The sequence below is a fragment of the Heteronotia binoei genome, chromosome 1, assembly GCF_032191835.1.
Source record: "Heteronotia binoei isolate CCM8104 ecotype False Entrance Well chromosome 1, APGP_CSIRO_Hbin_v1, whole genome shotgun sequence".
NCBI classification, from domain to species: Eukaryota; Metazoa; Chordata; class Lepidosauria; order Squamata; family Gekkonidae; genus Heteronotia; species Heteronotia binoei.
Window position 1 is genome coordinate 181,205,201 of NC_083223.1, and position 26,696 is coordinate 181,231,896.

At 44.7% G+C, this 26,696-nt stretch overlaps 2 protein-coding genes across 3 annotated transcripts in view; one reads left to right on the top strand and one right to left on the bottom strand.

Moving 5' to 3' along the window:
- GLO1 (glyoxalase I) overlaps window positions 1–26,696 on the bottom strand; it is a 295,016-nt gene that overhangs the window by 15,761 nt on the left and 252,559 nt on the right. The gene's annotated exons all lie outside the window — the stretch shown is intronic.
- The window catches only part of DNAH8 (dynein axonemal heavy chain 8), a 329,757-nt gene continuing 318,023 nt past the window's right edge, over window positions 14,963–26,696 (top strand). Inside the window, exons 1-3 of the mRNA XM_060243601.1 lie at window positions 14,963–15,097; window positions 22,670–22,754; window positions 24,198–24,346. Coding sequence (XP_060099584.1) covers window positions 14,996–15,097; window positions 22,670–22,754; window positions 24,198–24,346 — 336 coding nt within the window. The 5' untranslated portion in view covers window positions 14,963–14,995. The remainder of the gene's footprint in view (window positions 15,098–22,669; window positions 22,755–24,197; window positions 24,347–26,696) is intronic.

Consider the following 26,696-nt stretch of genomic DNA (forward strand, 5'->3'; position numbering starts at 1 on the left):
CCAGGTTTGATTCCCCATTCCTGCTGAGTGACCTTGGGTCAGTCACAGTTCTTGAAAGAGCTGTTTTCTCAAGAGCAGTTCTCAAAAGAGGTCTCTCAGCCCCACCTCACATGGTGTCTGTTGTGGGAAGAGGAAGAGGAGATTGTAAGCTGCTCTGAGACTCCAAGTGAAGGGCAGGGTATAAATCCAGTCTCTTCTTCTTGAACCAGAACTTCCTCAACAATTACATATTGAGGCGGGGGGGGGGGGGGCGGTAGTTGCCAGAAAGATGCATAAGTAATGGTAATTATAGCTGAGGCAGTTGGTAAAATCTGTGAATAGTAGATAAAAATGATAATATACTATGAGAAAATGTTAAAATAAGTTGAGTAGGTTGTTTTAGTGGTATCTTAAGCTACCATGTTATATATTTTTCACAAAAATACACAAGTTTTAATTAAGGATTGTCCTTTATGTTCACAAAATTCCCCTCTGAATTGGGTTTTGGCGATTTTACTTTTTATTTATTTTCTCCTACCCATCATCTTTATTCTGTATTCCTTCAAAAAGTTTAAAATAAAATTTATATTAACAAACAGAATAAAGTTTGAGCTTAGCTAAGCAGGGTGAGCTGTGACTCAGTGGTATAACATCTGCTTGGCATGCAGGCTTAATCCCTAGCATCTCCAGTTAAAAGGACAAGGCAGTCAGTAATGTGAAAGCTCAGCCTGAGAGCTTGGAGACCTGCTATCAGTCTGACTGTACAATACTGACCTTGAGGGACCAATGGTCTGATTCAGTATAAGGGAGCTTCCTGAGTCCAGTGGCACCTCCAAGCAGGGCTGTAGCTAGGTGGGTGTGGTGAGGGCAGCACCTCCTCCTGAATCTGCCATGCCCCCACCCTGGAAGGAAGGAGCAGTAGTGGGGCTAAGAGAGCTCTTTCAAGAACTGATTTTGAGAGAGCAGCTCTTTCAAGAACTGTGACTGACCTTAGGTCACTGAGCAGGTACAAGTGGAGGAATGGCTGGGGGTGGTGGAAGGAGAGCCAGTTTGGTGTAGTGGTTAAGTATGCTGATTAATCTGGGAGAACCAGGTTTGATTCCCCGCTCTTTCACATACACTGCTGAGTGATCTTGGGTCAGTCACAGTTCTTGAAAGAGCTGTTCTCTCAAGAGCAATTCTCAAAGGAGCTCTCTCAGGGTGTCTGTTGTAGGGAGAAGGAGGGAAGGAGATTGTAAGCCACTCTGAGACTCCAAGTGAAGGGCGGGGTATAAATCCAATCTCTTCTTCTTTCTGCAGGTGCTGCAGGCAGCAGCTGAAGTAGGCTGCCTGTTGTTTGCTGCTTCCCCAACAAGTCTCCCAGAGTCCTTTCATGCTTTCTGAGCTCCTCCAAGATTTCCTAATTCAGCAGTAGCTGTGCCACTGCCATGCCAGCCCAAAGCATGAGTGACTCACCCAGGGCTGCAACCTTGATTCACTGCAATTCACCCAGAGCTGGGAGGGGGAGGAAGCCTGGGGTGAGTGGCATGCTGCTCTCCTCCCCTGCCCTCCTCCCAGATGTCTCTGAGGGGCTACACTGGCCGGGGGTTGACTTTGCTTGGGTGTGAAGTCTATGGAGAAAAAAGTCAAGCAGCTTGGGAACTGTCCTCAGGCAGCTCCCACTCTCCATTTTGTCCAGTGGCTTTGAAGCTGCTTAACCCCCTTCCTCACACTTTTTCTTGCTTTGCCATACTGGCTCCTCAGGAGTTAAATGGAGAGACGCTTGAGTATATCTTGTTGAGGGCAGATGAGGGGGGGTTAATCCATCTCCCTCCCCTGCTTTGTTATTTAAATTTAATTTGCACCCATCTCAGTGCCCCCTCCTGAAAAAATTCCTGACTACAGGTCTGTCTCCAAAACCAACAAAGTTCAATTCTGAATATAAACAAGAACTGAGAAAGTTAGCATGTGTAGGTGCACACTCCTTCAGATACATTGAAAGAGATTTCCTCAAGCGTTACATATAGGTACGGGAGGATTAGTTGCCAGGAAGGGCTAATTGGAGACAAGATGCAGAAGAAAATACGGCTAAGATCGGAGTAACAAATTTGGTAAAATCGGTGAATAGCAGTGTGGGAGAATTTTTCTCTTTCTCTAGTTCATAAGCCCTTCCTATAACCACAATTTCCCAAACAATATGACGTTCCCATAGAAAACCAGTACCTGAGACCCAATGGCAAATTTCATAAACAAGAGATGAACTTTATTGTACTGCAGGTCTTCTCACAGAACAGCAGACTTATGCTATTAATAGGAAGGCAAGAACAGTTAGCAAACAAATTCACATTATACTTCCAGTTAAACTCTAGTGCATCTTATACAGTTAGGTATAAGTAACAGTTAGGTAAATTCTTGTACAATTAAATCCAGTTAATACAATTAAAATACTTCTCCAGTTACAATAATTAGAAATTTCAATAGTTAGACTTTCTTTAAATTTCTAAAGTTAATATACCTCTTATATTATACCTGCTATAGGCTGTTTGCTAAAAACTAAGTTCTCTTCTCTCGCAAAATCCTATCAGCTCAATTTTTGTTAAAAGTTCCTTTTGTTAAAGATCTTTAACAATGCTTGTGGCTGAACCTGCCCAGAGGAGTTTCTTAGCCCTCTGATTCATGCCAGCAAGATGGTGGTGAATTTATGAGGCTTTTATATTGAGAATTATCTCAATATTCATCTATTTCTCAGGTCATTTTAGCCTTTTCCACAAGCTGAAATCTGCAGATGGTCTGGCTGATGTCCACCATCTCTTAATCTGGATATCTCAGACCAAACTCCATATAAGTTCCTATGAGAACTTAGCCTTCCATTTGCATTTCTCAGCTTTTCTAACAAATATATGCTCAGAAGAATATTGTTCTAAAGTAGCTTCCCTTTTACTGACCTAATTCTCAGCTAAAACCTAAAAGCTTCTAAGCATTAGTACTTCTCTAAATGTTTAAACAGTATAAAAACATAAATTGTGAAATAAGTGAACCAATTTTTATTTTTTTCTGCAACAAGCAGTAAATTTCTATACAGATAATAAAGGAGTTGAAATCATGGTAAAAAGGTAAAGGTAGTCCCCTGTACAAGCACCATTCGTTTCCAACTCTGGGGTAGCATCGCATCATGACATTTTCATGGCAGACTTTTTACAGGATGGTTTGCCATTGCCTTCCCCAGTCATCTACACTTTACCCCCAGCAAGCACCAAATTTCCAGCATAGCATCTGATGACTCTCCTCAAAATGCTCTCCACGTTTCAAAAAGATTGGACCAGGGGGTTCAATTTTATGAGCCCTGAAAGAAGGTGCCCCTATCCTTCATTATTTCTAATGTAGGGAAGGCATTTAAAAGGTGTGCAGTTCCTTTAAATGTGATGGCCAGAACTCCCTTTGGAGTTCAGTTGTGCTTGTCACAACTTTGCTTATGCCTCCACCTCCAATGTTTTCTGGTTCCACCCCCAATGTCTCCTGGCTCCACCCCCAAAGTCCCCAGATATTTCTTGAATTGGACTTGGCGACCCTACATAAATTTCACTTTGTTGGGCCAGGCCATATGTGCTATAAAACATAATATCAGGTACCAGAGATATGAACTTTATAAAGCTGATTTAAGATGCCAAATGGCAATTGCAGGTGAATGACAATAGTAGGTTTATAGAATCATAGAGTTGGAAAGGACCTCCAGGATCATCTAGTCCAACCCCCTGCACAATGCAGGAAACTCACAAATACTCCCCCTAAATTCACAGGATCTTCATTCCTGTCAGATGGCCATCTAGCCTCTGTTTAAAAACCTCCAAGGAAGGAGAGCCCACCACCTCCTGAGGAATCCTGTTCCACTGAGGAACCGCTCTCATGGTCAGAAAGTTCTTCCTAATGTTGAGCCGGAAACTTTTGATTTAATTTCAACCCATTGGTTTTGGTCCTACAGAAAACAATTCCACACCATCCTCTATATGACCATCCTCTATATGATTGGATTAGGTGTGATATGCAGAGGGGTAATAGGTGTGGAGATTTGGTAATGAGATTGGTAATGAGACAGGAAACCTAAGTCTCAAGTCAGTCCAAGAGGATTCAGTTCAGGAGGATGGACAAAACGATGGACATAAGTCTGACATAAGAAACTACAACATTTTAAAAAAAAGTGGGAGAACATTTAACCTCCCAGTACGTTCAATTGCTGACCTTAGAGTAAGATTAGAGAGACTGATTAATTGCAACTGATGATGAAGCTCATCCTCCAGAACTGAATTGAGACCTAGTTTCCTGACTCATTACCAATGTCCACTATTGTCATTTCTCTCACACAAGGATAAAACATACAGAGACAGGTCACTCTAGATTGCAAATGTATGTGTGTGTTGTATTTCACCTATAAATTTGGAAGTATAGTGCATGAAATATTAGTAATTGTGGTCACTATAACCCTGTGGCTTATAGTCTTACTTTGAAATTCCTTTGTAAGAGAACTGCTACTCTAAGGTCAGCAACTGAACGTACTGGGAGGTTAAACGTTCTCCCACTTTTTTTTTAAATGTTGTAGTTTTTTATGTCAGACTTATGTTACACTATTGTCATTTGGCATCTGAAATCACTCAACTGTCCAAGTTATAAGAACCAATGGACTCACATTTTAGCAGTATCTGAAGATGTGAGCAGTGACTCATGAAAGCTCATGCCCTGCCACAAATTTTATTAGGCACTACTACTATTGGGCTACAATTTCTTTTCCCAGATTTGCCCCAGCCCCTGCTCCTTCTGGGACACTGAAAAGTCTATATCTCCTGATTGGCAATTAGTTCAGGGCAAGAAGTTGCTGGTGTGTGTGTTTCCATCCCATTATTGGGTCATCAGATTCTGTGTCCAACAGTCAGTTTTAATCTTGCATCCTTTAGAATTCCATGTATCCTTCCACACATAGTTCCACATATATACTCTGCATGTGCTTGTTATGAATCCTTCCACCAACTGCAACTAGATAGCAACCGGTTTTAGTTTTCTTCCAAGCAGAACAGGGAAACTGCTCAGTGCTTCTTTCTAGTGACTCTCCCTAGTGACTCATCTAACTTTTTGAAGAAGGTAAGTTGAGGGACCATATTGACATGGGGAGGGGGGTGGAATTGATCTTTCAAGTCCTGCTTTAAAGTAGGAAAAACGTTTGTCTTTTATATGTCTTTTATATGATGCTGATTCATTGCTCTTGGTAAAGAAGACAAAATGTAATATGTTGCTCATGTTCTAGGAGAAAAAGTGGGGGTTTGTATTCTTAAGGAATATAGTTCTAAGGAATTTGTGGGAGACAGTAAAATATCTAAGAGAAGTTGGTAGGTAATGGATTTCAAGAGCTTGGTAACAAGAAGTTTGAACAGAGATAGAGTTGCCATGTATTCAAGGTCCCCAAATCTGGGTAACATAATTTGCATATTATGCAACTAGCTAAATATACAAACAAATCACATTAATTCTAGCTAAATATACAAACAAATCACATTAATTCTTGGCTTATTTACCACTTTTTTCCTCTCCTATTAATTGCCTCAGTAAATAGAGGAGGATAATAGAAGACATATCTTTTGCTGACCTTTGCTCACACCAAGATTTGCTCAGGCTCTCTTCTGAAATACCAGCAAATAGCTTACTTGGGAAGGGGAAAAGGAGCAAGACTGTGTGTCTTATGGTCTCCAATAATGTTGTTCCATCAGTACATGGCTCTGCAGTTAATGTGCAAGTAAAAGTTACCATGTTCCTGTTTTTGTCCAAGTATTGAGCCCCTGACATAAACACTAAACATACTTACACATGCCTTAGCTTTTAAGGTTTGGTAGATTTGGGAAGCCCTCATAGTCAGTTTAAAGAAGATTTGGGTTCCTGTTCAGTACACAGCTACCTCTTATGATTTCTTTATTGGTGCTTTATTGTACTAACGTGATTTTGTAAACTGTAGGATTCAAAATGGAGGAAGTACCAGACAATAAAGAACCAGATGCAGCTGAGTCTGCTGCCCTTCAAGACAATGCCCCTGAACCTGGTGAGCCCCCAGACACAGCCCCTGCACCAGAGGATGCTCAGCAAGGCCAGGGTGCGCCAGCAGAAGCTGAACAGAGTGCTATTCCACCAGAGGTTATAGTTCCACCACATGAAGAAACTGCAGGAAGTCCTGAACGTTCTCGAGTTAGGCCCTCTCCTCGTACAGCCGTAGAAAGCGGCGGCCGCAGATCATCTAAATTCCGTCGAAGTACCAGTGGAGTTCAATCATTGCAGGAAACTCTGAAAGAAAAACAGGTTTGTAATCAAGAATTGTGGCAGTTTTTGTAGAGGTAAATCCTTAAATTTCATTGAAGTTCGAACACATTTTTATGAAAAAACTTTGTAGTATATTCCATGCTCAGTTTATTCCCCCGTCCCCCCACCTAACAATGGACAAATGATTGTGGGTACTCTCATTATGACTTTTATGGTGGTTGTAAAGAAAGCACAAAATATTAGCTGAGTACAGCTTTCAAGAGAGAAAGAAAAATTTGGGAAACCAGGAGGCCTATATATTGATGTTGTTCTGTACTGTGCTTGGAGCTGCATGTTGTGCTGTTCTAATCCAGATTCTTTATGCAGAGCATGGGATTAGCATCAACCCAGTCCTAATGGGTGGAGTGCAAAAGTGGGAAACTGGTTCTCTCCACTTGCCACTGAAGTTCCATTTTTTGTATTAAGTGCTGTCAACGATTTCTGACTTAGAATCTTAGAATTCATAAACACCTCCCCCCACACTCACAGTTACCATGCTCAGAAGATGGCAAAATCCCCACCCAATTTTGCACTGATACAACCCTTCTTGCCCTTTCCTTTCATAATCCACCTAAATTCACATAATCAGCAGAATAAAGTTGTGTAATTCCCTAGGAGTTATTACTTTTGACTTCTTGATGTTTAGCTATAATTAGATGGCCATCTAGTGTCTGTTTGAAAACCTCCAAAGAAGGAGAGCCCACACTTCCTGAGGAAGCCTGTTCCACTGAGGAACTGCTCTAACTGTCAGGAAGTTCTTCCTAATGTTTAGCCAAAAGCTCTTTTGATTTAATTTCAATCCTTTAGTTCTGGTCCTACCTTTCAGGGCAACAGAAAACAACTCTGCACCATCCTCTATATGAGACCCCTTCAAGTACTTTAAGATGGTTATAATATCACCATTCAGTTCTCCTCTCCAGGCTTATGACAATGGTATGAATTAACATTCTTCAAAATGTCCTTATTAACAGCCTTGCTCAGGTCTTGCAGACTGAAGGCCATGGCTTTCTTTATTGAGTCAATCCATCTCATGTTGAGTCCTTCTTTCATGCTGCCTTCCACTTTTCCTAACATTTTTTTTTCAGTGACTCGTCTTCTCATAATGGGAATAAAGTATGATAGCCTCAGTCACGTCATTTTAGCTTCTAGGGAGAGTTCAGAACTCTTAGTTGCCTTTTTGGTGGTCCGTGTTATCTGTCAAACTCTCCTGCGGCACCACATTTCAAATTAATAAATTTTCTTCCTGTCCATTATCCTCATTGTCCAACTTTCACACCCATACATAGTAGCGGGGAATATTATAGTCTGAATTATCTGGAGCTTCAGTCACCAATGACACATCTTTACACTTAGTAATCTTTTCTAGTTATTTCATGGCTGCCCTTCCCAGCCTCAGTGTCCTGATTTCTTGGTTGCAGCCTCCATTTTGAAAGATGATTGCACCAAGAAATAGAATTTAACAGTTTCCATTTCTTCATCATTGACCTTAATGATGTGTAATTCCCTAGGATTACTTTTGTTTTCTTGATGTTCAGCTGTAATCCTGCTTTGGCACTTTCTGTTTTAACCTTCATCAGTAGTCATTTCAGATCTTCACTATTCCATTGTGCTTGCCCAAACATCAAACAAAATGTCCCGAACTGCTTCATACTATCCTTAAGTGCCATCTTGTTTTGACACCATGGATCAATAAATAAATAAATTATACTGGCACGGTCCTCCCAGACACTTTACTATTAAAGGTCTTCGCCCAGCCTAGCATCACTCCCACAGCCTCTGCTGTGTACCTTAACCATCAACTGGCATTTATCTCCTCACATGTAAAGCAGACTTAGGGCTTTGCAGTTTGTGTAAACTTCAGACATAACATGAAATCACAGTTTAGCAGAACTAACCATAATTAATGAATCTACACCGCCACACTAACTATGGTTAGTTTGGACACCTCAGAGGAAGTTCTGAAGCCAGAATATGAAGCTAGTTTATTACCCAGTTAGTCTTAACTGTGTTACATAGGAACACAATATCCTGGTTTAAGCCTGGTTTGTTTCTCACCAACACTCCATTCCTATACTTCTTACAAAGTTGCCTAGCAAGAATAGCACAAAAACAAAACTGCTCTTGCTATCACAGTGACCAGATCCTACATTCACCTGTAAGTCTGCCTGGCAACAAACTCTTCTCTCTACCTCTGCTTCTGCTCTCTTAAAGACACAGCAAGGTGGCAAGTTTGTTCCATGCATCCCTGTGGTGGGGGGAAAGCAACAACAGTGGAGTGCTGGATATCTTAATTGGCTTGAATACAGTGGTTTACATTAGCATTCACAGCCACAATTCTTCCTGCTGGGTACTTGCTTTCTGTTATGTATGTGGACTCAAATGAGAACTGAATTGGGTGTTCCCACAGGGCTCATTGGAGCCAGACGATCAGAGCTTGGGGACTTGGGAACAATAGGCAGCAGGATCCAAATCCGTGCTGCCCTGATCCAATCATGAGCCCCCTGCTGGTTTGAATGGACCAATAGGATGCTAACGTGGGAACCCTGACATGTATATAAGGTTGGTTCCCCCAGCCTTACTATGCTGAAATCAATAAAGAGCTTATGATTCACTACCACCTCGCCTCTTCTATGTATGGAACCCACTATATTATAGTGGCGACGAAGGTGGGATCCTGGTGAGCGGCCCAGACTGGCACCGCAACACACATCGCTGCCTCAGTTCCAGCACCGCACTCCACACCGCCATGGAAGAGATTGCTGCTACACCAGGACCAATTCCGGCCTTCGACTTGGCCAGGCCTGAGAGATGGGGAACGTGGTTAGAGCAGCTGGAGAGCCACATCGAATACAATGAGGTCACGAGTGCAGGAAGAAGGCGCTGCTCCTCAGCTCCTGTGGAATGAACGTCCTGGAGCTGGCGCAAGGCCTCATGGTGTCCGTGACCCTTAAGGCGGCCACCTTCAACAAGATCACTACGGCCCTCACAACTCACTTCGCTCCGCAGCCTAAAGCCCTGGCACACCGCTTCAAATTCTCAGAGCGCAGACAGCGACCCAATGAGTCCATGGCCAAATTCAGTGCCACCCTCCACTGGTTGTCCATCCGCTGCAAGTTCCCAGACCTGGACAAAGCGGTGAGTGACCAGTTCATCTTTGGTCTGCGGGATGAGAAGCTGCAGAGGAAACTAGTCAGTAAGGATGACATCAACCTGATCAAGGCCCTCAAGGAAGCCATGGCCTATGAGAAGACAAGGAAGGAGAAAGCTTCGACTTCAGTGCATCGAGCTGCTGCTTCATCGTCTGAATCTGAGGACTCGGGGGAGAACGACACACTCAAGCTCCGGCACGCAGCTTTGAAGCAACCGCCAAAATGGCCTATGGGACATGCACCAGCCCGTGAGTGTTGCAGCTACAGGGAGGACCACAAGCATCGTTCCTGTCAATTTCGAGACGCCATCTGCCACCAGTGTGGAAAAACAGGCCACCTCGCAAGGGTCTGCCACTCTGGGACAAGGCGATCCACCCTGAGAAGCACCAGCCGGCAAAATGCAGGCAGACACCAAGACACCGCAATGGCGGAAGACCTCCACTCCATCGACTCCTCGGATGAGCAGGTATGCCAACTTCCCCTACCTTCCCTGGGGAAGTTGCAAGTGACTGTATTCTTAGAGGGTAAACCATGTTAAATGGAAGTGGACTTGGGGGCTGGACAGACTGTAATTTCGCTCCAGACCTTCCGGAAGTTATGTCCAGGGGGGGGAGCCTATTTGCAGCCATCCCCGTTCATGGTCCGGGACTACCAAAAGTGGGAGATTGCAGTAAAGGAAGTCGGGTTTCCGAGGGTGAAATACGGTGGCTTCTCAGGGAGACTGCCCCTAATAGTTGTGGAAGGGGACTTGAGCAGTTTGCTGGGCAGAACATGGTTTGGACCCCTCGGAATCCAAGTGACCGGATTAAAACAGGTTCCCAACCGGCCCAGGGACTTCCAGAGCATCTGTGGGGAGTTTACGGCAGTTTTTGACGGGACCCTGGAGATGTACCCAGGCCCCCCTGTGTCTCTGCAACTATACCCAAACGTCCAGCCCATAAGGCTGAAGGCCCAGCTAGTTCCCTTTGCTTTGAAACACAAGATAGAGGAGGAGCTGGACCTCCTGGTAGCCCAGGGAGTGCTGGAACTGATCACTAACGCCCGCTGGGAGACCCCCATCATCACCCCAGTCAAACCCGACAGCCGAGTCTGCCTCTGCATGGACTATAAGTGTACGATAAATAAGGCATTACAGAACCATGCCTGCCCAGTGCCAGTTGTGAGCCACATGTTAGCCTCCCTAGTGGGGGCCAAGATTTTTAGAAAATTGGACTTGGCCTAGGCATACCAACAGCTGCTGGTGGATGCCACCACGGCCGAGGCACAAACCATAGCGACGCAATGAGGCGTCTTCAAGGTCAAGTGCCTCGTTCGGAGTCAGTGTGGCCCCGGATATCTTCCAGAACCTAATGGAGTCTCTTTTAAAAGGTATCCCGGGGGTCCAGCCATTTTTCGACTATGTGTTAATTGCCGCCGCCATGAAGGATGAGTTCGCCTCTGGCCTCCGTGCAGTGCTCCAAAGATTCGACGCAGCGGGCCTAAAAGTGAAGAGGGAGAAATGTCTCTTGGGGGTTCCTAAGATCAACTTCCTGGGATACTCCGTGGATGTGGACGGCATCCACCCCTCGAAGGAAAAGGTGGAAGCCATCTGTGATGCCCCCGCCCCCACCAATAAAGCGGAACTACAGGCTTTCTTGGGACTCCTCAACTTCTACCACGCCTTCCTTCCCCACAAGGCAGCGGTAGCGGAACCCCTCCACCGCTTACTGGACAAATGGGCCCTGTGGGTATGGGCCCGCTGGCAGGCCACTGCTTTCAAGGCAGTGAAGGACCTCCTCACGTCCAACAGCCTGCTGGTGCATTTTGACAAGCAGCTGGTTGTGGTCTTGGCGTGTGATGCGTCTCCTTACGGGGTGGGGGCAGTATTAGCGCACGTGCTGCCGGATGGGCGGGAGGTTTCGATGGCTTATTATTTGAGAACTTTGCAAAAACCCGAGTGCAGTTACGCACAAATAGGTAAAGAAGGGTTCACCATTGCTGCTGGTGTTAAGAAATTTCATGATTATTTGTATGGCCGACCGTTCACCATTCTCACAGACCATAAACCCCTCCTTGGCTTGTTTGCCCCCAACTGCCAGACACCACAGATGCTGTCACCCTGGGTTTTAAGGTGGACCATTTTCTTAGCAGGGTACTAATATGACCTCCAATACCAGCCTGGAAAGGCTATGGGCCATGCGGATGTGTTAAGTTGGCTGCCGCTTCCCGGATCCGGTGCCGGCACACCAGATAATGTTGGAGTCGCTTCTGAACTGCCCTGTTCATGCTAAGGACATTGCTAAATTTTCTGCCAGGGATAAAATCCTCTCCCTGGTTCTCAACTGGGTGTGGAGGTGATGGCCCACGGGCCGGGTGGGCTCGGGGTTTACAGCTTTCGCATCCCACCAGGACGAGCTATCAATTCACAAGGGCTGTTTACTATGGGGAGGACGGGTGGTGGTGCCCCCTACTCTGCGGCAGAGAGTCCTAACCGCACTGCATGACTCACATCCAGGGATTGTGCAGATGAAGGCTCTTGCCCGCAGCTACATCTGGTGGCTGGGAATAGACAACACCATTGAATCCTGGATGACGAAGTGCAAGTCATGCCAGGAGACCCGGCCAGAACCACCCTGAGTACCAACCCAACAGTGGGAGTCCACATGCAATCCGTGGTCCGCCTGCATCTGGACTTTGCGGGGCCCTTCCAAGGGCAGCTATTTTTCCTCATCATGGACTCCCACTCCAAGTGGTTAGAGGTAGTCCCCGTCGCTTCCACTTCCTCCCGAGCCGCAATCACAGCACTCCACAGGCGCTTCCAGACACTCTCGTCTCAGACAATGGGACAGCCTTCATCTCAGGGGAGTTCCAGGACTTCTGCAGCCATAACCTAATCTGGCATGTTAGGTCAGCCCCTTTCCACCCGGCCAAGTGAAGAGGATGATGCAGTCCACAAAAGAGTCACTCCGCCGCATCATCCAAGGGGACTGGGAGGCCTGCCTCGCAGAGTTCCTGCTAGCCCAACACGCTATCCCCTGCACAGCCTCCGGCTGCTGCCCGGCTGAGCTCCTCATGGGCCGGCAGCTGTCGACGCTCCTAGACTGCATGTACCCCAATCAGGCCATGGACATGCAAGTGATACTCAATGCAGTCCAAGCACCTAGGGACTTTGTTACAGGGGACTTAGTGTATGCCAAGAGCTTCGGGGGGGGGGGGTGGCGGCTGGCTTGGCTTCTGGCCCGAGTCGCAGGGCCTGCAAAACTTTCCTCTTTCGACTGGCTTTCGCTGATGAAGGAAGTGATTGCTGATGAAGGAAGTGACTGCTAAGGATTACCGCCATCATATAAAGAACAAACAGCACTAGCACTTTTATTACTAATTAATTAATCAATTTTAAACTTATTAGAATTTTAACGTTAAATGTAACTTTGTTGTTTGTTGTTTTTGTATAATTGAATGATGTTGTCAGCCGCCCTGAGCCTGCTTCGGCGGGGAGGGCGGGATATAAATAAAATTACCTACCTACCTACCTACCTACCTCAAGGGTACTGGGGTCTGTAATGTACGAGGTCACCACTGGGGGGGGGCGGTCACCATGCGGCGACATATTGACCAGTTGAGGTCACATGAGGCACCTGGGGATGAGATCGAGGAAGTCGGAGGGTCACGGGACTTGCCAGCTGACCCGGTTTGGACAGCCCTCAAGCTGGCAGCCACAGCGATTCCGACCCCTGCCGTTCACCCCGAACCGTCGACAGATGTTCCAGCATTACCAACCCCTCCACTCACTGTGCCGGAAGCCACCACTGCACTGGTGCTCTCTCCCGCACCCAGGCGATCAGTACAGGAACACTGCAAGCCTGCATACTTAAGGGACTGTGTGTCAGGGCTTGTGAACTAGGAGGGGAGGGATGTTATGTATGTGGACTCAAGTGAGAACTGAATTGGATGTTCCCCCAGGGCTCATTGGAGCCAGATGACCAGAGCTTGGGGACTTGGGAACAATAGGCAGCAGGATCCAAATCCCTGCTGCCCTGATCCAATCACGAGCCCCCTGCTGGTTTGAATGGACCAAAAGAACACTAGCACAGGAACCCTGACATGTATATAAGGTTGGCCTGTTGGCCCTTTCCCCCAGTCTTATACTTAGGCCTTACTATGCTGAAATCAATAAAGAGCTTATGATTCACTACCATCTCGCCTCTTCCATGTTTGGAACCCACTATATTATACTTTCTGTGTTCAGTAAAGTAAAATACATATTCAGGATGGACAAAAGGAGATACTTCTTTACTCCGTAAGTACTTAAATTTTGAAACTTATTGCCAGTGGATATGGTGAGGACCATGTCCATATATCCCTTCAAAGGGGATTGGATAGATCCATCAATGGCTACTAAGTCATGGTGATGAAAGGAAACCTCCATATTTAGAGCCAACAAAACTCTGAAACCCAATACTAGTAGGCAACATCAGGGAAAAGTCTTTATCTGTATTCTCTTAGAAACAACGTCTATTTCAGGTAAAATGATGGAAAGCATTATTAAGTATAAAACTGTCAAGCATATAACAGAGTAAGCCCTGCTGAATAAAATCCAGCATGGCTTCTGCAAAGGTAAGTCCTGTCTCACTAACCTTTTAGACTTCTTTGAAAGTCTCAATAAGCATGTGGACAAGAATAAGCCAATAAACATTTGGATTTTCAGAAGGTTTTTGATGAAGTCCCTCACAAAAGACTCTTGAGCAAACAAAGAGTATCAGAGAGTAGGAATAAATGGTCAGTTCTCACAGTGGAGAGATGTGAACAGTGGGGTCCCTCAGGGATCCGTATTGGGTTGGGACCAGTGCTTTTCAGTGTGTTCATAAATGACATGGAATTAGCGGTGAGTAGTGAGATGGCCAAGTTTGCAGATGATACCAAATTGTTTATGGTGGTTAAGACAAAAACAGGTTGTGAAGAGCTCCAAGGAGGAACTGGAGGAAAGGCGTTAAAATGGCAAATGAGATTCAATTTGAGCAAGTGTAAAGTGATACATACTGTGGCAAATAATCCCAACTTCACATATAACTGATGTGATATGAGCTGGCATTAATAGACCAAGATAGTGTCCTTGGGATGGTAATGTGGAAAAGAGCAAATTCTGTGCTGGCCATAATTATAGAACAAAAATGTTCTATTAGTATCCATGTGAAACCACACTTGGAATATTGGGTTCTGGTCACCTCACCAAAAACAGGATACTGTAGAGCTTGAAAAGGTGCAGCAATCAAAATGATCAGGGGGCTAGCGAAGCTGGCCTATGAGGGCTGATTCAAATGCTTAGGACTGTTTAGGCTAGAAAAAAAAAGTGAGTAGGGGGAGACATTGCAGAGGTTTCTAAACTTGTTCTTCATAACAGTATGGGGCTTGGGGACAGTTCAGAGAAGGAGAATAATCAAAAGATTTCCTGATATGCAATAAAGGATGTATAGTATTGGTTTCAAGTTATGTATTTAAATGTAATTGTAGCAACTCTCTTTTAAATACAATTTTCTGCTTCACAGGCACGATATAAAGAAGCAAGGGAAGGCCGTAAAATGAGAATTAATTCTGCATATAAATATATATTTGAAATTCTGTCAGACCAACTTTCTTTAGACATTACAACTGTGGAAGAATTAATTTTAGATGGCCCGACGGTGAGTCTGTTTTATTATAATTACTTTAAAGTTAGTTGTAATAGACTTCCATGGGCAGCAGAGCAAGAGAGCCAGGGACAGGAAATGCAAGTTTAGTATCAGGTGTGGTACTGTAGTGAGAAGTTAAAAAGGAACCCTCTCCACCACTAGCGACATCACCTTACCATCCTATTGCTCCTCTTAACATACATGTAAAAAGGGGAAGAATGTGTGGCACACGTACTGTCTGTACATACTACACTAGCAGCAAGTCTTTCTAAAAACCAATAAAGACAAGATGGCTGTTCTGTGGGATTCATGATGGAGCAGGTGGGGCTCTGCATACTGCCTAACATGGTCCATGGGGTGAAGTCCTCATGCCAGGTGAGTATTCCCTTTTGGGCACAAATCATTTGGGTGGTATTGGTGAGAAGAACTGAGTACAGCCATATATCTAGATTTATGGTCAACAACAGTGTGAAGCATATCAAGAATTTAAGGAGTTACCATATGAGGGCAGGACTGCTGAAAGGGGGAAAGACTTACAGGAACAAGATTTCAGGTGGCCTAGGTCATGAAGTGACCCAATACAGCCAGGCAAGTTCTTTTATTTCTTTCATATATTTGGGTTGGATCTAAATAGTATGGCATAAGAAAAGGCCTGCATGGTTAACAAACAAAGTAATGGAAGCTGTAAAAGGTAAGAAGGACTCCTTTAAGTGGTGGAAAGCTAGTCCAAGTGAGGTTAGTAAAAGGGAACACAGGCTGTGGCAAATCAAATGCAAGACTGTGATCAGGCAGGCAAAAAGGGACTATGAGGAGCATATTGCAAAAAACATAAAGACCAACAATAAAAATTTCTTCAAATATATTAGAAGTAGGAAACCAGCCAGGGAGGTAGTGGGGCCCTTGGATGACCATGGGGTAAAAGGATTATTGAAGGAGGATAGGGAAATGGCTGAGAAGCTGAATGAATTTTTTGCCTCCGTCTTCACTGTGGAAGATGAGAACTTTTTGCCCGCCCCAGAACCACTAATTTTGGAAGGGGTGTTGAAAGACCTGAGTCAGATTGAAGTGACAAAAGAGGAGGTCCTACAACTGATGGACGAATTAAAAACTAATAAGTCACCTGGTCTGGATGGCATACATCCGAGAGTTCTGAAAGAACTCAAAGTTGAACTTGTGGATCTTCTAACAAAAATCTGTAATCTTTCATTGAAATCTGCCTCCGTTCCTGAGGACTGGAAGGTAGCAAATGTCACCCCCATCTTTAAAAAGGGTTCCAGAGGAGATCCGGGAAATTACAGGCCAGTCAGTCTGACTTCAATACCGGGAAAGTTGGTAGAAAGCATTATCAAGGACGGAATGAGTAGGCACATTGATGAACACGGGTTATTGAGGAAGACTCAGCATGGGTTCTGTAAGGGAAGATCTTGCCTCACTAACCTGTTACATTTCTTTGAGGGGGTAAACAAACATGTGGACAAAGAAGACCCAATAGATGTTGTTTACCTTGACTTCCAGAAAGCTTTTGATAAAGTTCCTCATCAAAGGCTCCTTAAAAAGCTTGAGAGTCATGGAGTAAAAGGACAGGTCATCTTGTGGATCAAAAACTGGCTGAGTAATAGGAAGCAGAGAGTGAGTATAAATGGGCAGTCTTCGCAGTGGAGGATGGTAAGCAGTGGGGTGCCGCAGGGCTCGGTACTGGGTCCCATGCTCTTTAACTTGTTCATAAATGATTTAGAGTTGGGAGTGAGCAGTGAAGTGACCAGGTTTGCGGATGACACTAAATTGTTCAGGGTGGTGAGAACCAGAGAGGATTGTGAGGAACTTTAAAGGGATCTGTTGAGGCTGGGTGAGTGGGCGTCAATGTGGCAGATGCGGTTCGATGTGGCCAAGTGCAAAGTAATGCACATTGTGGCCAAAAATCCCAGCTGCAAATACAAGTTGATGGGGTGTGAACTGGCAGAGACTGACCAAGAGAGAGATCTTGGGGTCGTGGTAGATAACTCACTGAAAATGTCAAGACAGTGTGCGTTTGCAATTAAAAAGGCCAACGCCATGCTGGGAATTATTAGGAAGGGACATGATAGAGGTTTACAAGATAATGCATGGGATGGAGAAAGTAGAGAAAGAAGTACTTTTCTCCCTTTCTCTCAATACAAGAACTCGTGGGCATTCGATGAAATTGCTGAGCAGACAGGTTAAAATGGATAAAAGGAAGTACTTCTTCACCCAAAAGGTGATTAACATGTGGAATTCACTGCCACAGGAGGTGGTGGCGGCCACAAGCATAGCTACCTTCAACAGGGGTTTAGATAAAAATATGGTGCAGAGGTCCATCAGTGGCTATTAGCCGCAGTGTGTGTATGTGTGTGTGTGTGTGTATATATATATATATATATATATATATATAAATTTTGCCACTGTGTGACACAGAGTGTTGGACTGGATGGGCCATTGGCCTGATCTAACATGGCTTCTCTTATGTTCTTCTTATGGAGATCTTAGAGAATCTTTGGTCTATGAACTCATGTTTGTAGCACTGTATAAAGTAGACTCAAGTAATGTTCTCCTTGTTACGGTATATTGTGACACAGCCATGACTATGCCCTGGAGAAGCACAGGGATAGGATTGAGAAACATCACCCCTATAGGAAAAATGTTCTTCCTCCAGACTATCAAGATATGTAGATGGGATGCATCCAGAATAGCTAACAAAACAACAGAGCTCACAATAACCAATTGGCCAAATTCCTTGGTGTGAGAGCCAGCCAGCTGTGTAGTGGTTAAGTGCAGCAAACTCTAGTATGGAGAACTGGGTTTGTTTCCCTCTCCTCCACATGCAGCCAGCTGGGTGACCTTGGATCAGTCACAGCTCTCAAACTCTCTCAGCCTCACCTACCTCACAGGGTGTCTGCTGTGGGGAGAGGGAGGGAAGGTAAACCACGCTGAGACTCCTTCAGGTAGTGAAGAGCTGGGTATAAAACCAACTCCTCCTCCTCCACTCACAACTCATTTAGACCTCCTTCACATTCAGAAGAACAGAACAAGAAATATTGCTAGGAAATTAGAGCTTAAGGGTGGAAAGGTGGCATAATATAGCCTGATCTCATTGGATCCCAGAAGTGAAACAGGGTCAGTTCTCGGAAGGGAGACCATTAAGAAGACTCTGCAGAGGAAGGCATGGCAAATCACCTCTGCTTCTCATTTGCCTTGAAAGTCTCTTGCTTTGGGGGTATCACAGCACCTCTGGGTGAACTGATCATATTTATGATTGGACATGGTTCTACATCAGCCTCTCTTTGTAACATGCACCTTCCCCCTACACACACACACTTCAGCTGCATATTTAATCAGGCCTAATACATTCTGTACATTTAAGGAGGTGAGCTTATGAGTCACTTGGAGAAAAAAGCACCCCCCCCCCCGGAAGTATTTTTGTTTCAATTTTTCCAACAACAAAAAATTGGAGCATTTGGGAGAATCACTGAAAACCAAAACTTCTATGAAATATTTTCTCTTTTAGAATGAATGACATCCTTCTTAAGGCAAAGTTATTTACAAATAAAATAGATAGAATGGGGAAAAGTTTACGTACTTGATCAATTTTTTCAATAGAAAAACTGTTTTAAGGGAGTATTGGAAAAAACTTCCTATGAAATATTTTCCCGACTGTGATGAGACACCCCTTTTCTTAAAAAGCCTTTCACTCATTCCAAATGTATAGCATGAAAAAGTCTGAGTACTTTTCTCAGTTTCCCCTAAAGTAAACCCCGCAAAATTTAGTATTGTGCTGCAAGTCAGCACAAGCAGAGGCCAGTTTTATGAGGATTTTAATGAGTTTCCAAGAAGTGGAAGCAGGAGAGGCATAATCACAGGGAGGAAATGGGTAGAGCAGGAAGAAATAAGCTTGCGCTCAGCCTGGACCCAAGGTCTCTCCAAATCTTGACACATTGTGCAGACTTGAAAAGGCAGTCACTCTGCAAGGCAGGGCCTGAAATATCCCAGTTAGTCCCAGGTGTTATGCTCTCTGGCCCCAGTCTCATAATGCCTACAATGGAGATTGCGGCCCATATAGAGCTCTGAGAGAGAGTGGGAAAGGTGTGCTGCTGAAAGGGTGAGTATTTGCCTTTTCTTAACTGCTGGGGGGAATTAGCTGGGTGCTATTCTGTGAGAGGAGAGAGCCTGAGTATGTGGTTGCTAGGGAACTGCTGTTTGTTTTGAGTGGGCTATAAGTGATTGCAGCAGGTGATTGCTGTTGTTTGGGAGTGTCTGTGTTGCTTGGGGCTGACTGCTGGCCCCACCCTCTTTGCATTTATAAGGCTGCACTTTGTCAGAGGCATGAGGCTTGCACCAAAGGTCAAGAGCTAAAGGGCTCTTGGCCTGTGGTTCTTAGCCTGGGGGCTCTGTAAGTAGCCAGAAGGACCAGGAAGCAGGGTCCCTAGTCTTCCTGTGTTCCCAATAAGGTAAGTAGACTTTCCACAAGGAGAGTCACATAAACACAAAAGGACTTAAAAGGGAGGATTGTATATTAAAAAAAGCTATTATGAAGGTAGAATGCCAGCAGTGGGGATGGGGGCTTTCCAGTGTTTTGCACTGAGTGTCACATATATAACTATCTGCCCACTGGACAGAAGTTTTGGGTGTATGCCTGGTGCAAGGAGCTTCTAGTTCTCAAGGAACAAGTTCGCATCCTTGAGGCCAAGGTGACTGATCTGGAGAAGCAGAGACAGTTAGGCACTTGGAGAAGATTCTAGGGGACATGTTAGATGTGTCTCACTCTGAACATGATAGCCTCGCTGCTGCCAGGAAGCATGAAGGTTGAGAGGGAACAGGGCACTATGCTGAGGATAAGGGGAATGCACCCTCAGAAGAGATCTCTTCTTCAGTTGGTGAACGGGTATCCTTTCATGCCAGGGAACCATCCCTGGGCAGGGAGGGAGGGGGGTCTTGGTAGTTGGTGATTCAATCCATAGACAAGTAGACAGCTGGGTGGCAAAACCACATACTGACTGTATGGTGACTTGCCTGCCTGTTGTGAAGGTAGTGGACATTACACATGTTGTAGATAGGCTGATAGAAAGTGCTGAGGAAGTGCCAGTGGTCATGGAACATGTTGGCACCAATGATGAGGGGAAACACAGTCATGAGGTCCTGGAGGAAAAATTTAGGCTGCTAGGCAGGAGACTTAAGTCCAGGACCTCCAAGGTAGCCTTCTCAGAAGTGCTACCTGTTCCATGCACAGGGACGGTGAGACAGGCACAAATATGGAGTTTCAATGCATGGATGAGACGATGGTGTAGGGAGGAAGGGTTCAAGTTTGTTAGGCACTGGGATGCTTTTTGGAACAAGCGGGAGCTGTACAAAAGAGATGGTCTCCACTTGTCCCAAGAAAGAACCAGGCTGCTGGTGCTTAAAATCAAAAAGGTGGCAGAGCAGTTTTTAAACTGAATCTTGGGGGAAAGCTGACTGGAGATGAAATGTCTCTGGTTTGGGATGACTCATCTCAAAGAGATGAAGGGTTAGCTGTTACTTTTCTACAGGGCAATAGATTAGAAGTCCACTGAGATGGTTACAAACAGTATGGACTGCCTGGCAAAGGCCTGAGGCAGCAGGAGGAAGGATGCAGACCTAACGCCTGGGAAACTATAGATGTTTATATACAAATGCTGGAAGTGTCCAAGGTAAAATTGGGGAGTTGGAATGCTTAGTGTCGGGGGAAGATATAGATATTGTGGGTATTTCTGAAACTTGGTGGAATGAGGAAAACCAGTCGGACACGGAGATTCCTGCATATAAATTACATCGGAAGGAAAGGGAGGGAAGGTTTGGAGGTGGGGTGGCTCTGTATGTCAGAGTATCCAGTAAGACTGAGAAGGTAAGAGAATTAGATTCCCTTCTAGAAATGCTTTCAGTCAAAATAGCGGGCCCAAAAGGAGGTTTAACTCTGGAAGTTTGTTATCGCCCACTGGATCAAGAGGAGAAATGGTGAAAGAATTAAAGGTAGCAGCTAGGCATAAAAACTGTGTCATAATAGGTGATTTTAACTAACTGCACATTTATTGGGTCAATATGTGTTCTGGTCGGGAGAAAGAGATTGAGTTCTAGATGCTCTCAATGACTATGCTATGGAGCAGATGGTCACAGAACCTACTACTGTGATCCCAGGTTGTTTGACTGCTGTAAAACTAGAGATGCTTTGAACACAGTGTTATCCTGTATCTAAAAGAAATTATTTAACAAACATTGGAACAAGGTATTATTATAATTTTATTTGAGCTTCTGCTCATGTATTCCTTACAGTTTAAAGGCTGTGGAGGGGCCACATCAGAAGGAAGAGAAATCTCTTCTACACATGTAGTAAAATTAGTCAGTAGATGGTAGAATGAATTGTACAATTTATTGCTGTGGGAGCCATTTTTTATAATCCCAATCAAAAAAAGAAAAAGAAAAACACCTTCCTATAGAAAGGGAGGGGTGGAAACTTGCTGACTGAAACTATTCCTGGTTCTAGTTTTTCAGGTTGCAGAGTTTTTATGTATGTACAGAAACATTTAAAACTGCAAATAATTGCATGGTCCAAAGTTCTACAGTTAATTCTGCCACCTTAGCTCTTTATTTCCTTTCTACCTTATTCTTTTGCCTGCATAGAACAGGCCAAAGAGTTGTTTGCTTACTGCCAATAGAGAGGGAACTAGAGACTCCTTCTGCTTAGACTTCTTGTCTTCCTTTCTGTAAAATCTTCTAAATTTGAGAAGCAAGTTGGGAAATGGTAATCTGCCAAGAGACTCCTCACAAATGCTTCCCATCAGGGACTTTAGTATAAGTGCATAGGCATATATACTCTCTAGCTATACTGTGTGATTTTACTGTGAACTGGGAAATAAGAGTGAAACATTTCAATATCACACAAGGTAAATATTCTCTAAAAGACTGAGTTCTTTTAAATCCTACATATGACAAAATAGTTACCACGTTTTAAAGTTCATACTTTAAAAGAAGAAGAAATGCATCTGCCTTGCAAAGGTAGTAGAAACAGGCCTTGAATTCAGCAGGAGCTCACAGGAACACAGCTCCTGAACCTTTCTGATGGCCCCCTCCCCCTACCTTGTCCATTGAATAGTAGGTGCCGCTGCGTAACAATCCCTGAATTAGGAGAGCAGCCAGCCAGCCACCAGGAGCTTTGCCACATCCCCTATCAGCCATCATTTACCCCTGGAGAAGCCCACACCACTCTTTCTCCACTTATGTGATTTTGGGTGGCAGGTGTCTTGCTGGCCTTTTGACTGGGGGGGAATGGCCAAAGAAAGTCCCCAGAGAGTGAGACCTGCTTGGGCTGGTTGGATCAAATTGCCTGGGGCTCTCCTTTCTTGCATCATGTTGCTTTTGGCTGGTGGGTGGGGGCAGCATATGCAAATGAGTTATGCTAATAAGCTCCACCACCTATTTTTCTACAAAATAACCCCTGAGTAGAAACATTTAGTAGCTATCACTAAATAATCACCAGTTAAACAAGATAGTTGTTTTACAAATAATAATGCAGTGTTTCAGAACTTTTTGACGTTGAATAATCTATTTTTATTTTATCAGTTAGAAGCATGTGAAAGTTTTTTTGCAAAAGGAGGAAGCAGAACTCTGAAGTTCTTATATCAAGAAGGTGAAGCACCTGGTATAGGTAAGTGTTAATTTTCTGTGCACTGATGTATTTCAACTTCAAAAGGGATTTAGAATATTTTATCCACTACAGAATCACTATTATAGTGGATAGTCTAATTAATATGCCTGTATTAATCATGAAAGTCAGTATGTGAGTTTAAATTCCCCCTAAAATTTAAAAAAAAAAATCCTACTGTGATTTCAGCAGCAGCAGTGAACATTGGGATTTGCTCCAGGCCTGGCCACAGGCTGAGGCAGCAGCCAATGAGAGCCACTCTGAGATGCCAAGCTGCTCTAGGCCTCGCCACAGCAGCAGTGGCAGATGCTGGAAGCCATTCTGGGTTCAGAGCAGCTCCCTGCTGCTGTAGCCAGCCTCATAAGTGGGTGGTGCGGAGAGTGGGGTCAGCAGACTTGAGGGCTGCAGATTTCAAATTGCAGAGAATTTCTCCTCTGCATATCTCATGCTCCTCCTACCTGTAATAATTATAGCTGAAGATGGGGCAGATGAAAATTTGTTTTCTGGGTGGGTGGGAAGGAGCAAGGGAAGCATGGAAAGGTGAAGATATAGGGATTGCCAGGAGAAGGAAAATTATAAATAGTGTGGGGAAGGGAATACAGGGGAAAATGAAGCCCCTTCCCACAAGTCTTTGCAGGTTCCCCACTATCCTGTTGGGTCTGACACAGCATTTTCTCAGGAAGAGGCTGCCAGAAGAAAGGAAACAGGGAAAGCTGAAGATGGGGGCAGATAAAGGTAGAAAGACAAAAGAATGCTTCCTTGGCTGGTGGGTGGGAGAGAGAAAAGGAAGCAGGATAAGAAGAAGTTATTGGATTTATATCCTGCCCTTCACTCTGAATCTCAGGGTGCATTCACACTACACTAACTAAAATGTTTAGCATTCGGATTTTTACTGTGTAAGAATAACAAAAATCCAGATGTGAAATGCATTAGTTAGTGTAGCGTGAATGCATCCTCAGAGTCTCAGAGTGGCTCACAATCTCCTTTATCTTCCTCCCCCACAACAAATACCATGAGGTAGGTGGGGCTGAGAGAGCTCTCACAGAAGCTGCCCTTTCAAGGACAAGCTCTGCGAGAGTCATGGCTGACCCGAGGCCATTCCAGAAGCTGCAAATGGAGGAGTGGGGAATCAAACCCAGTTCTCCCAGATAAGAGTCCACGCACTTAATCACCACACCAAACTGGCTCTCAGGAGAGAGGCTCTAGGGACTTTCAGGGAAGCAAAAGAGAAAATAGTGGGAGAGAGGTAGATGAAATGCTCTTTAAAAGTCCTTGTGGGTCCATTATGGACGTAATTACTATAGGAAAGATCTATGCACCCATTACTCAATGGTAATTTCTTAAAAGAACTGTAGCAGAACTGGCTTTAGCAGGTACTTAATTAACCAATGCCACCATGCATATGTTTAAGATAACAATGCTGTTTTTAAATGTGTTTATTTCCAGAATGTGGTAGAGCAATTCCAGGAATGTTAAAAGGAACTAAAATGATGAAGCTGTATATTGATGAATCACAAGACAAGTTCAAAGGATTGTGCTTATTTTTTGTACGCGCTCGGAATGATATTGCTGTGAATGTAAAAACTATGCATGAGGTATCCTCCTTCCCAACTTATTATTATGATTACACCCATCATTACAACATGAATGGGGAAGAGAGGGACCATGTATTACTTAGATTTCTGGGTGGGTGCATTGCCCTGTGGGATCCCTCTCATTGGAGGCTAGAACACATAGTATAAGGCAGTGGTCACCAGTCTTTTTGGCACCAGGGACCAGTTTTGTGGAGGACAATTTTTCCACAGACTGCAGGGGGGAGCATGGTTTTGGGATGATACAATTGTGCACTTTATTTCCATTAGGTTGCTGTAGTGGTTAAGCGTGTGGATTCTTATCTGGGAGAACCAGGTTTGATTCCCCACTCCTCCACTTGCAGCTGCTGGAATGGCCTTGAATCAGGCATAGCTCTCACAGCTGTCCTTGAAAGACAACTTCTGTGAGAGCTCTCTCAGCCCCACCTACCTCACAGAGTGTCTGTTGTGGGGGAGGAAGATAAAGGAGATTGTGAGCAGCTTTGAGACTCTGAAATTCAGAGTGGAGGGCGGGATATAAATCCAGTGTCATCATCTTATTATTATTATTACAGTGTAATATATAATGAAATAATTATACAACTCACGGCCCAGTTGCTAGCAGGCCATGGACCGGTACTGGTCCATGGCCCAGGGATTGGGGACCCCTGGTATAAGGGATAGGCTTTTTAAAGAACATAATCATTCTGCCTGGAATAAGGACTAGCCCATGGCCAGGGAGGGAGAGAAGGATGGCATAGACACACTCTGCTGGGATAATTAGGCAACAACTTTATTGATTACAGGTTCCTCATGTCTTGGTGTGGCATAGGTTGGGGGCAGTGGCATAGGCTGGGGACAGCCAGTGCAGTAACCCTCCCCAACCTGCCTGTTGGGGCAACCAAGGAAAGAGGGCTGGTATTAGGGCTGGAAGTGGCGGAAGCTGCTATTCCTACTTCTCACCAGGCTTCTGGGGGCATAGTCAATGCATCTGCCCAAGGTTGGTCATTGTCTATTCTCCAAAGCCTTTTAAGGGGTCTCTTGTTTGGGGTCATACAAAGAGCCCACCCCATGCAACCTGTGCTATGTTCCCCAGCCAATGCAACAGTAGGGTGTCAGTTTAACTTGCCTGGCTCTGTCACCAAACCACAGGAAGCTGTAATATGCCCATCAATCCAGTTCTGAAATCACTGTTAGCTGTCATTGCTCCCTGTGGATAGATGTTCTCCATCAAAAGTGCAAACCCTCTGTTTCTGAAAATACGACAAGGCAGCTGTTTTGCCATTGTCTGCACCCAGGACATATCCTTCATCCTTTTGTGATCCTCAAATGATAGTGGAGAGAGAGAATTCCAGCTGTGGACCTTTATCAAACAAAGCAGCACAAAGTTCCTCCCAAGTCACATGACTCTGTCTGATTTTGATGTTTGACTGTTAACCACCCACATAACAGCTTGATTGTCATACCAGAAGCAATCTCATTTGTTTTCAAATTCAACATTACACCAATATATTGCCACCGTGATAGGGAAAAACTCTAGAAGCTCTAGAAATGTGAGAGCCAAAGTTAACTCCTGACCAGCCCAGTGAGAAGGCCACTGCTTGTATCACTAGCTGTTGCAAAAACACACACCAAAGAGGCCATGGTTAATGTTTGTGCTTGCACTGAAGAGGTGTGGCCTCTCTGCTTGGTAGATGGAGTAGGGTATTAAGGTGTGGGGGAATCTAGTGCTGTTGTGCAGTTGTAGGCATCCTGCCTTGAAGGCCAAGCAGCTCCAGAAGTAGGGTTGCCAGGTCAGTGTTGGAAAATACCTGGAGACTTTGGGGGTGGATCCAGGAGAAGGTGGGATTTGGGGATGGGAGGGGCCTCAGGATAGTACAATTCCATAGAGTCCACCCTTCAAAGCAACCATTTTCTTATGGGAAATGATCTCTGCCAGCTGGAAATCAGTTGTAAAAGCGGCAATCTCCAGGCCCCACCTGGAGGCTGGCAATGAAGTAGGGATTAATTTTGTGATATGAGACATTCTCTGTTGAAAAGGTGGAGCATCAGATGAACGGTTAGTGGCTCTGTGATCTTCACAGGAGGCTTCCATCTGGAAGAGGCCTTTCTCTGGCAGAGGGCTCCAAATGCCTAGTACAGCTGCTACCTTTTCCTTTTAAACATGAACTGTGGACCAAATTAAAACCTGCAGCCCTCAGATCTACTGACTGCATTCTCCCCAAAGGATGTGGCTAGCCAATGGAAGTGAGGCTGCAGAAAGCTGCTTGAGAACCACCTGTCTGAGAGCCAATACTGGGTCCAATTGCCCAGATGTCATCTTGTTTCCCCCCCCTCCAAACTCTCTCTCTCTCACCCCCCTTCCCCTCTCCAG